Source organism: Notothenia rossii, assembly GCF_949606895.1.
Source record: "Notothenia rossii genome assembly, chromosome: 5".
Lineage (NCBI taxonomy): Eukaryota > Metazoa > Chordata > Actinopteri > Perciformes > Nototheniidae > Notothenia > Notothenia rossii.
In genome coordinates, this window is record NC_136903.1 from 82614383 (window position 1) to 82628389 (window position 14007).

At 42.7% G+C, this 14007-nt stretch overlaps 1 protein-coding gene across 3 annotated transcripts in view; it reads left to right on the plus strand.

Annotated features, from left to right (window-relative positions):
- slc25a26 (solute carrier family 25 member 26) overlaps nt 1-14007 on the plus strand; it is a 58169-nt gene that overhangs the window by 1941 nt on the left and 42221 nt on the right. For 2 of the 3 annotated variants that reach the window (XR_013808252.1, XM_079681631.1), the window contains exons 3-5: nt 4959-5077; nt 13215-13319; nt 13780-13827. Coding sequence is in view for 2 of the 3 variants with exons in the window: in XM_079681631.1 (XP_079537757.1) it covers nt 4959-5077; nt 13215-13319; nt 13780-13827 (272 nt within the window). In the remaining variant the exon portion in view is untranslated. Of the gene's footprint in view, nt 1-2310; nt 2468-4958; nt 5078-13214; nt 13320-13779; nt 13828-14007 lie in introns of all 3 variants that reach the window. The other variant, XM_079681630.1, reaches the window with a different exon arrangement.

Sequence of the window (14007 nt, forward strand, 5' to 3'; positions counted from 1 at the left end):
ATTAGAACACTTTATTTACTGAAGACATAATCAGTGATGAAGAACATAATAGGACATCTATATCTTACACCACCTTCTTACTCCTACATTTCTTTGGCATTCCTTTTTTTCCCCTTTTTTCCCAAACAATAACTTTAAATAACGTATGATCTTGTTGTAAACTATGACGCATTGTTGTTTGTATATAAAGTAGGTAAAATTAGCTCCATTATCACCCGCTGCAACATTAAAATGGTGCTTATTCTTGAATGCCATAATAATGTAATAATGCTGCATATCAAAAGAAATAATTCGATACTTAAGTGCAGGGGTTTTCAAAATGTGGGAAGGTGAGCCTCCACTCAGAGAACGTATGAACAGCAGCGCCCCCCCCCCTCCCAATTATAATTGTTGTTATTATTATTATTATTGTTGTTGTTGCTATAATGCAGGGGTATTCAATTGCATTTCAAAGAGGTCCAGTAAGAGAACATGTCATTAAATGCTCTGTTTTTGCTGTCTACCTTTCTCTTTTTTGAGCACGCCATTTGAAATGACTCACTGCTGTTTCTCTCTTCTTGTCTCGTCTCTGTGTTTGAATCCATCGTGCTGACTCACTGACTGCACCGATTTGATTGGCTTTGTAGCGTCACCTCCTTAAAACATTAAACAATAACCTTTTCAAACCTTTTTATCTTTATGTTTTAAATAGTGCTAGTGAGCCGTCAAAGAGGGGAGCCTCGCTGCGGGGAAACGGTGGACCTCTGTCGCCTGTCAGCGCAACTTCAATGATGCCGTTTAAAAACTTAAAAAATGGGGCGCGCCTCACACTTTGAAAACCGCTGCTTTAGTGCATTCAACTTAAAATATTTGTCTTGTCACTATTGTGCTTCTACTGTGACTGTACCAAACTCAGAAAGAGCGACCAAGTTAGAGGATTTAGCCGCTAAAAGGGTGGGAGAGTTTCTACTATTTCACACAAATCTCAGGTGGCCAAGAACATGACTCATGTGGCCCTGTGTCTGCAACAGCTCACATGTTTGCCATATCAAGATTCAAGGCTTTTATTGTCATTTGTACATAGTGTAGTTATGACAATGAACATCTTAGGTCACAGGCTCCTCCAACAGTGCAACACAATAAAACAAATACAATAGTGCAAGTAAATACAATTAAATATAATAGTGCAGAGTTGTCTATATACAAGTAATTGGAATATTAATTTGACTTGACTTGAAGAAGTCAAGGCCAAGGTAACATCAAGGGTCGCGCTGATCCGCCGCCTCGCTGGAACAACCTGGGGAGCCTGCGCTAAGATGCTGCGAATATCAACCCAAGCCCTGGTCTTCTCTGCAGCGGAATACTGCGCCCCAGCCTGGAGCAGAAGCCCTCACGCAAGTAAGGTTGATGTGGTCATCAACAACGCCCTCAGGATTATAACTGGATGCTTGAAGCCTACCCCTGTGTCCCTCTTGCCAGTCCTCGCGGGAATAGCTCCGGCCGGCCTCCGACGGGAGGCTGCCAGCCTGCCACCCTCGCCCTGGCCAGGAAAGCCCAAAAGCATGACTGGCACATCCTGCATAACACGACAACGAGAGCAGCGCCCCTAAGTAGGCTCAAGTCCCGCTTCCCCTTCAACAAGGCAGCACAAGAGATTCTCAATTCCACCTCTGAGGACCTCTCCAGAGATGCATGGTTGGCGGCTGCTTGGAAGCAGGAGCGGGAGCTAGCCGGGCCCTCCCGCATCCATCGCTACATCTGGGACCCAGGAGATGGCGCCATAAGAGGAGACGACCTACCACGCCGGCAATGGACCACACTAAACCGCCTACGAACTGGGGTCGGTCGCTTCAAAACATCAATGAAGAAGTGGGGCCTGGCAGACAGTTCTGCATGCGAGTGCGGTGACCCTGAACAGACTGCCAAACATATAATAACCACCTGCCCTTTATATAGACCGCCCTCGGAAGCCAGCCTCTTCGATTTAGGACCAGAGATGCGGGCATGGCTACACGACACCGAGTTGGACCTCTGACGTTACACGAAAGAAGAAGAAGGAATATTAATATATATGAGTTGCAAACAGATGACTGTTATGGATGTTCTTTCAAAAGTTCAGGTGTTTAAAAGTCTTATGGCCTGTGGGATGAAACTGCCCCTTAGTCTGGTGGTTATCCACTCAATAAGATGATTCAATGTCAGCGTTGCATTTACAGCTTGCCCCCAAAAAACAAGTAATTCTACTTTAAGTAAAATATCTGTATCTCCCACCACTGGTGTGATTGAGTGTGTAAAGCAGCATTATATCTCACAAAGTGGTTGTTTCCCCAGGCGGGGGGCTGCGCGGGGATGTGTGTGGATCTGACCCTCTTCCCCTTGGACACCATTAAGACACGACTGCAGAGTCCGCAGGGCTTCCAAAAGGCAGGAGGCTTCAGGGGCGTCTACGCTGGAGTCCCATCTGCTGCTGTCGGGTCCTTCCCTAATGGTACCACGCTCTGTGATAGCTAGATATATGATATGAAGCTCCATTTTTCATTGTTGTTGGTAATTGATATTCATACCACACAATTAAAGTTATTTTTCGTTGTGTGTGGGCGGGGGTGATTCCCAGAGATAACCTTGCACTGTGCTGATCATAATCTCCATTGTTTGTGTTGAGAGCTTAGAGCTTCTTTTAACTGTTGCACATGAATTACCTTGTTACCTTGTCTAAAGTAAAAGCACAGTGAGAATTATTCAGAGGGCCACTAGTGCATGGGTTAGTTCTTCAGTTAAAAGTAGTTTGATTTCCTCTCTGCTTCATGAAATCATTTCAAGTGGTGGCAAACTCCTCTTCTTTATTTTCTGGAGGAGATCACCCTTAAGGACTCTTTTGTTCCTTGCTTTTGAGGATGCTTTGGTCACGTGATAGTTATGTACACTAGGGGCCTCTTTGCAGAAACCCAGTTTAGGATGACATTACAGAAGCATTTTTCCTTACTGTATTTAGGAAAAAAACATTTAAGGATAGGAATTAATAGGGTGTCCGCGGGGTCTTAAAAAGTATTAAAAGTTGATCAATCAATTTAGCTAAAATGAAAGCTATTAAAAAGTATTAAACAGCATTTTCCAAGGTATTACATTTTGTAGCTTGTTTTCAATAAGTATATAAATTGTCCAAAGAGGCTGTATTCTACAGTCTGCCTGAATGTAATCATTGCATAGGTGTGTAGTGTGATTCTGTGTAGTTTATTTATGGCATCCTGTTGGATTTGACGTCATCTGAACAGGACATCGCACGCTCACTGCTTGATAGCGCACGAAGGTCCGTTTACGCCGGTTGTTAAACAACATCGTTATGGGGAAATGCAAGTTTGCATCCAAATGGTTGGAAGATAAGGAGGAAGGACAATCAATACTGTATATATTCAATGGGAGGTAAAGTGTGTCGCCAACGTAACCGGTTAAAACTCCAAGTGGCGATGAGGTCTTCAAATGTATGGAAAGGGTCTTAAAAAAGGTCTTTAAAAGGTATTACATTTGATTTCAGGATTCCTGCATATACCCTGATTAAGCTATTACAGAACTGTACTAACTATGGGATTTACACACGTGAGTACTGAATTAGGATGTCATACAAGTTCTAAGTCCAAATAACTTCCAAAAATGGCAGCAGCCCTGTTGTTAGGTCCCTATGACAATGAAGATTTGGAATTACATTAACACTGACATATAATCATTGAAAGCTTGCTTGTACTGTAAGATGAAACTTATATATAAACTACCCAGTCAAATCATTTAAAACTTGAACGCTCTATTTGTTGTCACCTAGTTAATACATGCACTATAACCAAAGATGCGTGAAGTCTATATTCTGAACATAAATACAGGCATGACAGGATGAGTGATGATTGAAGAACTAACCAAGAAACCAAGATTTCTCGTTTCACATATTTGTATTGAGAAGAAACATACAAGTGTAAGCAGTAGTACAGACTTCTTTGGGGTGGAAATCGTGCTTCTCTTTTTCAACATAGAAGACGAACAGAACAGCCAACAAGAAATAATAAAGAAAAGAACATCGCATGACAGGAATACTCTACTTAATGACATACATAATCATAGTGGGAAAGAACATACAAAATAGTATACATACAAAGAAACTTAAAGGGCGCAAATGAGCCCAGACTACCCCCCGGCCAACCTCCCCTCCCCGAACAGTGCCACCCAAGCCATTAAAAAACGATTGTTTGTGCAATGCATCTCAGCCGACCGTCCCCCTTATGAATGAAACCATTGGACCCCACATCCTTTCCAATTTCCCCCAGTCTATCTTTTAGGATATATCAAATTGTTTCCAAGCGCAGAGTATCAGTCAATGTTGTTATCCAGGCTTTGCTCATCAAGATTTCTGAAGTCAAACATATTGATAATCCCGTTGGTGGGAAGCAGATCATCTGCATTTTAGAAGCTTCAACACATCCCCCTCTCTAATTTAAATTTCTTCACAGCATAAACAAACTTTTACATGTTTGTGATTGAAAATGCACCAAGTTCATTTCTTATTTTAAAGAAAAATATTCGATTGAAAGAAGTCATAATCAATGATACTATTCAATCAAACAGCTGAAAAATCAGTATGACTGCCCTTTTTTGAAGTGCATACCAGAGAACGACTGGTAAAGATAAGACGTTAAAGTCATATCGTGTCGGTTTGAATATAATAAAATCTATTTGCTGCAGTTTATAAATTAACACTCTTGCCGTGTGAATTTACATGACTAATGGGAGTATAAAAGAACCGAACTCTATCCGCATGACACACACTTAACTTTCTTAGCTTTTACCCTAATTGTACAAGCAGACACACACACACACACACACATACACACACTCACACCGCAGTTTCTCCCCTGTCAGTGGTAGTGAGGGATATTAATTGCTGTATGCTGGTTGACTAATGGGCCTTAAATGGCTGTGGTTCTGCTTGGTTTCAGCCGCTGCTTTCTTTGTCACCTACGAATTCACAAAGTCCCTTCTCGGCGCTGGGGGGGGGCTAGCAGCTCCACAAGCGGCACCTGTCACTCACATGATGGCCGCCTCCCTCGGAGAAGTAGTAAGTGTCCTTCATTCTTCCAACTTTTGCCTCCTCTACTTTGGATTTAGTTGAAATCATGTTTGTTTGACCCCCTTTTAGTCGTTCCAGAAGGCCAGCTGCCTTTTTGTATTGTTGTTGTTCTTCCACGCACTCTTTTCCCCTCTTTGCTTCTTTCCCACAACCACAAGTCCCCTATGAACACCATTGGCATGTCTGTTGACGTAATTGCCTTTAAAATTTCACAGACCACTAGACAGGGGGGGCAGCAGGGAGCAGGGTGAGTATGCGGTTTTGGCTTTAGGCCGCGTAGTCCAGCTGGGCGAGTTAAGGGGGCTTCCTCAAGACTGTCGTCCCATCATTTCCCCCACTTGCTGGGTAAATAAGAACTCATTACTGCCTATTTACTCATACTTTCCCAGCTCAGACCCCCAGACTCCGCCAATTTGATCTGGGGAATTCAGTCTTGAAACCAAACGAGGAGCAGCGCAATTTCCTCAGTCCATCCGGTCCCAATCACTCGCAGTGAACCTCAGGATCTGAGCCATATGGGGGCCACGCGTATTCACATTGGCATGAAGGGGGGTAGAGGGATGGGGAAGGAATGGAAAGAGGAATGCCCCCCTGCTACACCACCATGGCTTTCCTCAAAATCCTGGCCTTTTAGTATTCATGGCTTTTGGATGGATGTAATTTAGCCAAGTTTTTGCATGTTTATGAAATGGATTATTCCATATGGGATTGTGTTGACTCAGCTTGAGTTTAGCCGTGTCTTGGTGTCTCACAGAGGACACGTTACTCTAAAGAGTGGTGCAGGGCTGACGTATTTCTGAAGGCTGAATGGAAGTAAGCATTGCAAGTGCTCTCTCAAAAAGGATATTTCCATTACATCAAAGAAAAAGCTTTGTGGCAAACAAACGTTTTAATACCTCTAAGTTCAGCAAGATAGTCTCTCTTAACACCACTTTTATCATAATTGAGGCGTAAATGCAATTGGCAGAAAATAAATAAAGTTAGGCAAACTATCTTGGTTGCACCAACGCAATGCTAAATGGGGATTCGTGTTTGCCGTTTAGCCACTCGTTAGCAATCTCTGTTTTTAAAATGCGTAAAAGTTTCAGATCTTCACAAGTATTTTTTGAAGTATTTGAATGTGTTTGAACGAAATATAGAAATCTAGTAAGCTTGTATTAACCACCACCGCCCTTTTTTGATGACAACTAACCAACAAACTATGTACTACAGTATGAGACGAGCAAACCCAGAAGTGCTAAACTAAAATGCTGACTCATTACCGGTTTTAGGACTCATTCCTGCACCACTCTTTTGCAGTATCTTTTAACATTTTGGGCACTTTTTGTCTGTGGAACTTGAGTGTGAAAGGTGAGGCTGAGGTTGCGGCTACCTTTAACCCCTTCCCCGCTGTTTTGGATTTGAGCACATCAAAGGCACCAATCCTCGGAGTGGGGCTCAGCAGAGCAGGGGCGGTATCCCACTGCATTCTGAAGAAAACTGGATACGTCTTGTTCAAAGAGAGTAATCTTCAGGCTTAGCCATGAAAGGCCTACCCCGGTGTTGCCCTCGACTCGTATGAAAGGCCTAAACGCCCGCACTATGATGCAATCGCTGCCATATGACTGAGATTTTTGATTAAAAGTTATTTCACCGAGGGTCTTACATAAGTTTGCTGAGTCTTGGGCAAGTGGGTGTGATGCATTTGTTTCGTCTCGTGATGAAACAACTGTAGTCATTTACTTATTTATCGAAATGAATTGAATTAGCAGTGTTGTCCACTTGTCTTTGTTAGTTGTAATTGTAAATTGAATAACTTTTGGCTTTGGATAATACAGAGAATTTATAAAAGTCTCTTTGGCCTCTGAAAAATTGTAGCAGCTATTTTTTTAAGCTATATTGAGAATGAACAGAAAAAAGTATTGCTTTTCCTTTGTTTTTTTTCATCGTACATTGTTTTGCATAATATATTCCATTATTTTGCTTTATCATTATGAGTTCTGTTGAGGTTGCATAATCTCTGCAAGACCATTCAAGCCATACCTTATGATTAATAGATTCTCAAAACATGCACATGAATAAAGTGCTGGAAAAAGCCTTTTCCAATGATTCCTGATCCTTTTAAGGCTCTGCTTATGTGCTGCCTATTTATCCTCTACTTTCTGGCTTTATTTTGTTTAATTTCAGTGTGAAATGTAATTAAATGGCAGCTCCATTTGGAAGTTCCCTTATGTGGGTCTATTTAAAGCCCACAGGCACAAAGACAATAGTTAAACACAAACTGCATTGTCAACATGAATGCAAACTCAAGCCTATTTTCATCAACATTTCGTTTTATATTCCACTCTGCATTACATGTTCCGTCAGGCCAGTAAAAGACAAGGGTCACCGTTGTGTTTCCCTGGTGCCCCTCCACCTGCTGGTCTTTCTTTTGCGTGGGTGGGGGCAGGCTTTGACACACAGAAACTTAAAGCAGCAGGAGAAGCTACTTGATTTTTGGTTTATGTCCTCACTTCCCCATTCCGCCCCTTCATCAGCCCATCAACCTTTCCCCCAGGAGTCCATTTAGTTATGTTTTACCAACTGTTTCCACTCAACAACATTCACAACAGGGGTTTTATGGGACTTTTTCCTTTAATAATCCAAACCCTCCAAGCCCCCCTCTATCTATGATGCACTCCACTTGGCACACACTTACTACAGTAGATGTGTACTTCAGTCTGTTATGATCATACCAGAGGGAGATATAACTTGTTGGAAGTATGAGATAACTCTTGGACACACTTGCATCCAAGCACTCTTTTCTTTATTGTCGAGCCTTTAGGTTAACAGATATTCATCCAGCATAAACGGTAAGAAAAAGCCTCATCAGAGTAATATGGGAAATGGATGATCAAGAACTTCCATTTTTTACAATAGATTTAAAGTTCACGAACTAAATACGTTCATCAGCTAAATTCGGTTTTGAAGGTGGTTGAATTGTGTAGTTTAGATGGCTTTCTGATTCGTAACAAATAACGAAATGCGATTGTGTTGACTGACATTTCAATAGTAATATGATTCACCAAACTAAAGAGAATGACGATTTTTGGAACTTCATTTAGATAACCATTTACAAATAGGGTTATTTTATAAAATCCGAGCCGAGCACGTATGAACTGCGCATGCGTGAGTGGCAATAACTCTCCTTACCAGCAGGCGGCAGTAGTGTGTATTCATCATTCAAAAGAGGCAACAACTGGAACACAGAGAAGAAGAACAGACTCCGTGATATAAACAAACAACAAATAGCGTTTTTCTTTCCATGTTCACTCTCGTCCATTGAAAACATGAACGAACAGGAGCTCTATAAACCGATGAGGTGAAATAGCCGTCCGTGTGTGTTCCATCTTCCATTTTAAATCATTTGTTTACTTCCGTTAACGCTTCTCATGCACTGATTCGCTAGCTGAACAGCCAATCAGTGTTATCCCTTTGTCCGACTTCTGGTGGTGTTTCCGACGCCGGCAGAAAAGACCCGACGGTGCGGCGCACACCACTCCGAATAGGGCGTGCCCACGCTCATGTTCGGCCCGACCGACATTTACTGCCGATTTCGGGCCGGTGTATCTGGGCCTTAATTCCCTTTCAATGTGACCCTACTCCACGCCCTGTTTAGCTTGCAGACAGAAGCAGGACAGACAGAAACGGTGAGGACAGAGAGGAGGAAAGCCATAAAAGAATGAGAGAGGGTCAAGACAATGAGAGAAATCTCCCCTCGCTCAAGCGTCCTGGTGTTTGTGTGAGTGCGACGCTCCTATAAAGAATGTGTAAGCTGATGGCGTCTGTCAGGCTCTAGCAGGCTGTTATTCAGCCATTAGATCAGATTTATCTTCATTCCCATTCGCTCGACGTCTGCCCTGAAAGCTCATTTGTCAAGGCCAGGCGGCGGGTTTCTCTCGCATCTATAAATCCCCCCACCACCACCACAACCTCCACCAACACCTCACCAGCACATGTCTGTGCGAGGATGTACTGGAAAATACAGTGTGACATGACAAGATGGGGGGACAGTGAGAAGGAGGGAGGAGTTTTGGGGGTAGAAACTGGCAGCCACTTAACTTGGCACTGAGAAATAATCCATGCATCGCCTTCGAGCAGCGCCACACTCTGTGATTTATTGGCTGTTGTTTCAAAGTTGGAGACACTCGGCGTCCTCATCTCTTCCCCTTTTCTTCAAGACCTTTTTTTTCTTCCATCTCGTCCTTCCTTTCTTTGTCAACCCGTATTTCAGTCTACCTTGGTATTATCATGCATATCTAGTTGTGGGCGTGTGAGCAAACATCCTGAAAAAAGTCATGGGAATATGGTTCATGTGATGGGACATACTGTAATGTGTTTCAGGGGCAAAGATGGAGATATTGAGTTTTTGTATGAGCTTTATTGGAATTGGTATTGGTATGCCATCGAGTTGGAGAGACACTTTTTCTACCATTCAACTTTAGTCCAACGTATTGTCTCCTGATCAATAGAGAAGTGAGAGTCTTTCAGCTGGATTTATTGTGTTTATTCAAAGTAAGCTAAGGCCAGGACCATTTTTCTGTTCACATGTGGGACTGCAGTATTTCCTGTTTGGTAAATGGTCTGTTTTGTGAATGCAGTATATTTTAATGACAAATAAATCCAAATAATTGAGGCCCATAACAGTTGTTGCTGCCAATATGTTTTTCCAACCTGTTGTTGTGTCTTTATGGCGCCACACGATAATTCTGTTCCTGATTGACTGACCACTGTGACCTCCATGAGCGGTAAAAGAGGGATGGAGCGAGGGGGGTGGGGGTCTGCGGGATGTAACGACTCAATCTGCGCATTGATTCGCCGCCTATGCCCATAATGTGCTGTGAGTCTCTGCTAATTTCCCATTCCTCACTTTGGTTCGCCTGTGATTGAGCGCCGTCTTCTCACCTTGTTCTTTGGCGGCCAGGGCTGGAAATTGAAAACGCGCTCTGTCATTTGGATTAACAACAACAACAACAACAACAACAACAAGCCATGTGAAACTGAGAGGCTCCGATCACAGGCAGGCAGCCTCCTAATTAACGCTGCCTGACAAACCTAACAGCTTGTAAATAAAGATGAATGGCTTCAGGAATTTAAAAGACTGCCAACGGATTTATAATAACTCTACACTCCAGAGGAAAGCATCGAGAATGAAGGGCAGTCAAATTAGGTGAAGAAACGTGCGTCTGTTTTCCTGACAGCTTTCTCCACGTACAGCCCTCTCCTAAACATGAGGGACACATATCTAAATCTTTCATTTTTTACTTTGGTGGGCTTTTAAAAATATGATGACATACACCGATAAGACTCTTATCCTTTTAAAGCCCCAGCCTTATCTTATCCTGCCTGGATTTATCAGCATTGTTCCCTATTTGCTGCTGCTTTCTTCTGAAAGGGTCTCAAAGGCTTCGAGGTTTATCTTCTATCCACTCAACATCATTCTCTCCACCCCTAGACGCACAAATGACTCCCAAATAAACAATGTCCCTAATTTATTTAGTATAATCTCTGGCTCATTTTGCCTTCCCTTCTGCAGTGACAGCGGCGGAAAGGCGGTCTCAACTCCAGGCCCCCGATCCAATTACATCAGTAATTACTTGTCATAGGCACTTTCTTTCTATTTAGCTGCCTTATTCCGGTCCTTTGGAGAATTTGTTAGGGGGGGGGGGGGAAATTATGTACAATGTATTATAAATGGTTACTTAACCAAAGGGAGGGCAAATGAGATCTTTGAAATAGATGCAGCCAGCTAGTTATCTCTACAAGGCAATGCAGATAAACGTCAGGCCACTTGGTGGTACTGTTGCACCATGGGTATGCTGCAGCTAGACTATGCTCACCTGAAATACCAAACAGGATAGCTCTTTTGTTTTTGCTCTCATGTACACAGAATGAGGGTTTATGTTCTCATTTTGTATTGAAAAGTGAAAGGACCAACAATGAAAGTGTTGCAGCGAAGGTCAAACTAAAGTAATGCAGCATATAGTAATCGACAGTCAATAATATTTTAAGAGACGCATGATCTTTTTCCATGTCATGTCTGCAAGGTCTCCTTCAGCCTAGTCTGTGATTTCATTTGACTTCCAGGACTGCTGAGTTCATCTTTTTTGCTCCACAAACATTCACGTTCCTGCTCATAAGGTGTCCTTGGTGAGTGTAGAGTGGTTGACAGACGGGAGCCCTCTAACAGCTGTCGGAGTAGCCTTCCCCCCCCCCCCCCCCCCGCACAGTATGGCAATAGAGTATGGCAATAGAGTCTTATCCTCCAGGGTCCATCACCTCCAGAACTACCTAAGGCACCCAAACGCTAAATCAGTATGGATAGCTGAATGGAGATGGAGCAGAACAGGATTGGGTAGCATTTGTATCTTTATTGCAATGCCTACATCACTCTTTTTGCTGCTGTGGTGAGGGTGGCACTAGCAGACTGGCATCTTTATAACGTGGGGGAGTCGCAGCGAGGGGGCTGTCTCACCAATCGCTCTGTGAGATTGCTCTCCGTTAGCCGGTGTTTCCGCTCCGGTGCAGGATAAATGGAAAATCAAGTCGCCAGGTGGGCAGCTGTGCCCGCCCGCCTGCCTGCCTGCCTGCCTGCCTGCCTGCCTGCCTGCCTGCCTGCCTTTAGGGCGATGGGAGTTTGAAGCATAAATATTCATGTCTGTCTTCACTAGCTGTTGGCAGTCCATATTTTTGTTGACACATGGGTTGGAACTTGTAGCGGGGAGTGTGGTTACTGAGGTGAGCCTGAAACGATGAGTTTTGATGGCAGCGCATGCATGTTTTTCAAACACAGATACACAGGTGAACTTTTAACCTGTTGCTCAGGTGTCATGTCTTCTGTGTGTACTAGTTTGTTAATTGGCCTGACTCTAACTACAGAACTCGTTAGCCCGCCGGCTTGATGTAATTGCTCTCCTCAGGCTGTGCCACATCCCGGCCACCTGCCATGTAGAAAGAAACACAGGCTAGCACTCTGTACCTGGGCGACACCTGGGACATCATGTGTGTGGCTCCTGACACACCCACTTGCAATAAGAACAATATGGATATCGAAAAAAACTTTTTAAGGAAATACCGGGTGTAAATTAAGATTGTATTTATTCTGGCAAAAACTTTTGTGTCCTTTTGTAGTCAATTTCCTGTTGTTTGTCTTGTCTTACCCCGGCTGATACTTCACAAAATCCACTGTTTTAATTGTTCTCTATATTGCCCCTATGCCCTGTAAGGTGTCCTTGGGTGTTATGAAAGGCGCCCCCGTAAATAAATGTATTATTATTATTATTAAAACCACTGGACATTATCTGCTACCACCCATGGATGTATGAAGGAAAGATGATGTTGTCTTCGCTTTACTGTAAAAGATGAGCATGAGCTAACTGGATACAGTGTAAGAGGCAGCGCCCCGTTCATTTTAATAAAAGCTGCTCAGTGGCACATCAAGACAAAATGGCTCAACTTTTGAATGTAAACATTTTTTCAGGTGATCTTCCCCATCGATGGTGCCCATAAAACTTGTGTTTTCCTTAAAGCCTGCTTCCATTCGCTGCGTCCTGGCTGTTCAATTATCATTAATATGGACAGAAAATAACTTGCAACCTAATAATTTAGGTGCTGAGAGTTATTAGCGTATAAATAGTCAAATTATATTCAATCTCTGACATATGTGATTGGAATAAAACGAAAGCAAATTTGACAAAAGACTCTTAAGAGAATAGCTTTCCCCAACTTCACACGTAAATAAATACTTTCATCACACTTTTAGTAGCTGCAACTCCTTTTCTTTGTCATAGCTTCCATCATATTACGTTGAAAACAGGTTTGTGAACCCTTGACCCCACCCTTTCTTGTGTTGATTGATCTGACACAGGCGATGGTGATGATAGCCCTATCTTGCTTTCTGAATTAGCCATTGGATAAAAGGCAAGTTTTAAAATGGCGACTGTCAATCAAATGTGGGATATCGGCTCAATTTGCAGGATTGAAAATGCTGAGCGTGGCATCACGTGACTGGCACAGAAGTTGTAATTCTCTGGTTTCACCCAAATCTTCTTCAATGCCTGGCGCTCTTCCTTATTCGTGGCTTATCTGTGTTCTTTCCATCCTGTAGGTGGCGTGTCTGATCCGGGTGCCCACAGAGGTGGTCAAACAGAGGACCCAGGCCTCTCCATCTTCCTCCACCTACAACATGCTGCTGGCTACACTCAGAGAGGAGGTATGCAGCAGTCAAAGGCACTTTTAAATCATAACTCCAGTTTATTATTGCTCTGATACTTATTTCTTATTTGGATTTAGTCATCATTCCTATCATTAATACCATCCGGCAACGTCTCTGGTTGACGCAAAGCAATAACTAAATCCCAACCCAGTAACTTTAATGAGTCAAATATGTTCTGCCGTTTATGATGACATTTTAAAATGTCACCAAAGATGGTAGAAATTAAAGGCCATATTGAGAGAAATAAGTTATAAAAAGGTGTACTGTAACTATTATACCATTTGTTTTACAGAATCTTAAACTAAAACATTTCATTGGGTGTGTATTGAACTCTGCTGCTTGTACATATCTTTTGTTATAGTGTCTTGTGCTGTTGAGTTACAATTTGAGATTTCATTATCCATTTTTCTGTATTTCTGTTATTGTAATTTTGTTGTGTCCTGTTATTTTTGCACAGGGTTTCCGAGGCTTGTACAGAGGATACAGCAGCACGGTCCTCAGAGAGGTAGGTTTCTCTGTGTTTGCTTTTCTCTCTCACATATTCATCATTCATAGTAATCACAACCAAAGTGACCACCAATGAGATCGCACACTCGCCTTTCTCCGTTAAAAATTCAGGCGCGTGCGAAGCACTTCTTACAGATTCTATTGAAATCAATTTCAAGAGTTTGCACTAAAGACAATT